This window comes from Priapulus caudatus, unplaced genomic scaffold, assembly GCF_000485595.1.
Source record: "Priapulus caudatus unplaced genomic scaffold, Priapulus_caudatus-5.0.1 Scaffold402, whole genome shotgun sequence".
In the NCBI taxonomy this organism is placed as follows: Eukaryota; Metazoa; Priapulida; class Priapulimorpha; order Priapulimorphida; family Priapulidae; genus Priapulus; species Priapulus caudatus.
The window spans coordinates 131,780-135,417 of NW_014577463.1; the positions used below are offsets into that span (position 1 = coordinate 131,780).

The 3,638-nt window shown below is 47.4% G+C and overlaps 1 protein-coding gene across 1 annotated transcript in view; it reads right to left on the reverse strand.

Annotated features, from left to right (window-relative positions):
• The window catches only part of LOC106809988 (prostaglandin G/H synthase 2-like), a 30,697-nt gene that overhangs the window by 16,780 nt on the left and 10,279 nt on the right, over positions 1 to 3,638 (reverse strand). The window contains exons 2-3 of the mRNA XM_014813240.1: positions 887 to 958; positions 222 to 385 (exon numbers count right to left, since the gene is read on the reverse strand). Coding sequence (XP_014668726.1) covers positions 222 to 385; positions 887 to 958 — 236 coding nt within the window. The remainder of the gene's footprint in view (positions 1 to 221; positions 386 to 886; positions 959 to 3,638) is intronic.

The window sequence follows — 3,638 nt, forward strand, 5'->3', positions numbered from 1 at the left end:
TGTGTGTGTGTGTGTGTGTGTGTGTGTGTGTGTGTGTTTGTGTGGTCGCTAGAAAGCTTGATCGTTTTTCGATGTGCGACTTTTCAGTGCAGATCAAGAACTTTGAATATTGATATACGAAGTATGCGCATATTCTGTAAATGAAAAGATGTTATGCAGAATAAGCGTTTTGCTCATCAACTAATCTAGCAGTTAACTGTGGTCGAGAGTGTTTTTCTAACGGCGATGTCTTTAATGGTAAATTCTCTGTGGAGTAACGTACGTATATCGCAGTTGTTGCCATAGAAGCCAGTGTTTGTACAGTCACACACGTAAGCCTGGTTGCTCAACATCACGCAGATACTCCTGTGCTGACAGGGAAACGAGCAGCACGGATTGAAATCCTCTGTGGAATAATAATAATAATAATAATATTCAATAACAATAACCATCAACATCATCATAATTATCATCATAATCATCACCATCATCATCTTCATCATCATCATCATCATCATCATCATCATCATCATAATCATCATCATCATCGTTATCATAAGAGTGATCAGCGCAAGTTTCGATTTATCATTCGAATACTGAGCAACAAAAAGTTTCTTCTCGCGAGATCGAGTTGCTATAATCTTCATAGAGGCTGTATGTGTATACACCTCAGCCGGCCGCGTGGTTATATATCGACGTTGCCGCATAAACATGTAACCGTACGCTTAATATGTTTACGTAATTGTTTATGATTTGTTACATCGGATTTACGAGGTATGAAACTCGTTTCTACACCCGTGGGAAATCACCAATAAACGCCACATCTCGACCACATACGTTATGTATTCTTAGACATTCTGTCTCATTATTAAAACCTCATGTTGATAGAAAATAAATATGCGCTTACCACCTGTGGCTGCCGAGGATAGGAGACAGGCCATGGAGATAACCACGACCAAATACCGCTCAATGGACTGCACTGCAAAAAACGATACGTGAAACACGGTTTCATATTCGCAGTGTGTACAAACGTCTTCATAGTCGGTTCTAGACGACGCATCTTCCTGCAAGAATAGAGATTCCCGCAAGTGTTCGTTTGAAGGTATATGACGACTTAGAGAGTATCTTTTATAAAGTCGTGTCACAAATTACGAACGCCAGACGAAAAAAAACAGGCACAGAACGTTATGAAGATGTTTAATGTAATGATAAAATAATATGGATTACAATCGCCAGTAAGAGTGTATGTGTCAGTAGGAGATCGTGCTGTGATGATAGTTGGGGGGGGGGGTTGGCCCGCCCTCACATCGGCTGGTCATGGCACACATGCCGTATACGTGCATGCAGCCGCAAACTACGCATCTGTCATCATCCCTTTCTAGCTATTTCTCGCTCCCTCTCTTCCCCGCTCACCCACACACATGCACGCACGCACACGCAAACACACACGGCCACACACACACAACACGCACACACAACGCTAACACACACACACACACATACATACACACACACACACACACACACACACACACACACACAACAGCACACGCACAACACACACACACACACACACACACACACATAACATACACACATGCCAACACACGCGAACATCACACGGGCGCGCAGGCGCCATACACACTCTCACATCAGCTCTCGTCAGCCTCTACCTCTCTCTTTCACTTTCTGTCTGTGCGTGAGCTCTCTTCCTTTCGCTCACTTTCGCGCGCGTTCTCTCCCTCACCCACCCCCTCGTCGCTTGTAATTAACACCCGATGCTTTTAGATTGATCGATGATGATAGCCTTCGAATTGTATATATATCTGTCAAGTGAAACTGAGAGCAGTACGATTGTCACTAAAAATAAACATGCCCCCAGTATATCGGCGCCCAGAAATGCAATGGGAAACCACGCCCGCGTCACCACCGCAGCTCCGACTGCACGTACATGTGCCGGTGTTTACTCGATTTTTTTCCCATTCACACGCTCTTTTCCTCCCCTTGTGTAATCGCACGCTCATATTTTTAGATGTGTGTATTTACAAGCCGTCTTCCGAGATGGCGTAAGTGCGATATTACGCACTAGAACATTGAATTGGAAGTAACAACAGAAGGCACGCATCACGCAACAGCACACACAGCGCGCAATACACACACACACGCACGCACAACACAACAACGCACACACACGCGTGCCATACACACACACGCGCGCGCACACACACATCACACACTACAACGCGCGCACACACACACGCACCGCACACACAACACAGCACACAGCACACACACACACACCCGGCACGCGTGCACAACGACATTAACACACGGCACACACACAACCACACACACGCACACATAACACACACACAGCACACACAGACAGACCCGCACGCGTGCAGCACACATTAACACACGCAGCACACCGCAACACACAACCCACACACACACACACACACACACACACAACAACACACAACAAACACACACACACACACTCAACCTGCACAGCCCATACATGCACACGCAGCACACACACGCACAACACACACAAGCCACAACACACACACAACGCACCACACACATTACACACAACACACACGCCCGCACGCACAGCACGCATACACAAACACACACACACACACAACTCCGTGCACGCACACATACATGAACACGCACGACACACACAGCACACACCACACAGCACATACATGCACACCACGAACACATACACACAGCACGACACACACACAGCACACACCTCACGCCCACACATACCATGAACACGGCCAAACACACACACAACAACACACACTCACACACAACATACATGCACACGCAACACACATACACACACACAACACACAGCCTTACACACACACAGGCCACACACACGCACACCATAACACCACAGCACGACACCACCCCACGCACACGCACGCACATACACACCACACACACAGCAGCACACACACACACACACCACACACACACCGGCGCAATATTCAGCGTCACAACACGATCAATAACAAGAAAATGGCAAGAATTCGTGCAATTATCGAATCAGTTAAAATCAGGAGTGTAAATACACGCCATATTATAACAGCTCGCTATTATACACTCGCCTAGTTATACACTGCCCTATATACACTCCCTGGTTAAAACTAATCTTTTGATATCCTGAACTATTTGTATAAGTGTGCGCCTATATACGTGCTTACGTGCGCGGCAGGTAGCGATATGTATCAAGCGCTGTGTGTGTAGATGGTTTGTGCGTGTGTGTGTGTTGTGTGTGTGTGTTGGTGATGTGTGTGTTGTTATGTGCGTGTGTGTGTGTGTGTGATGTGTGTATGTGTGTGTGTGGCGTATGCGTGTGTGTGTGATGTGTGGTGTGTGTGTGTGTGTGTGTGTGTGTGTGTGTGTGTTATGGTGTGTGTGTGTGTGCCGTGTGTGTGTGTGTGTGTGTGCGCGCCGGGCGCGAGTGTGGTGTGGCTGTGTGGGGTGTGTGTGTATGTGTGTGTGTGTGGTGTGTGTGTGTGTAGTGGTGTGTGCGCAGTGTGTGCGTGTGGTGGTGGCGTCGTGTGTGTGTGTGGTGTGTGTGTGTGGGCGCGTGTGTGCGTGTGTGTGCGTGTATCTCTCTCACAACAACACCGAGG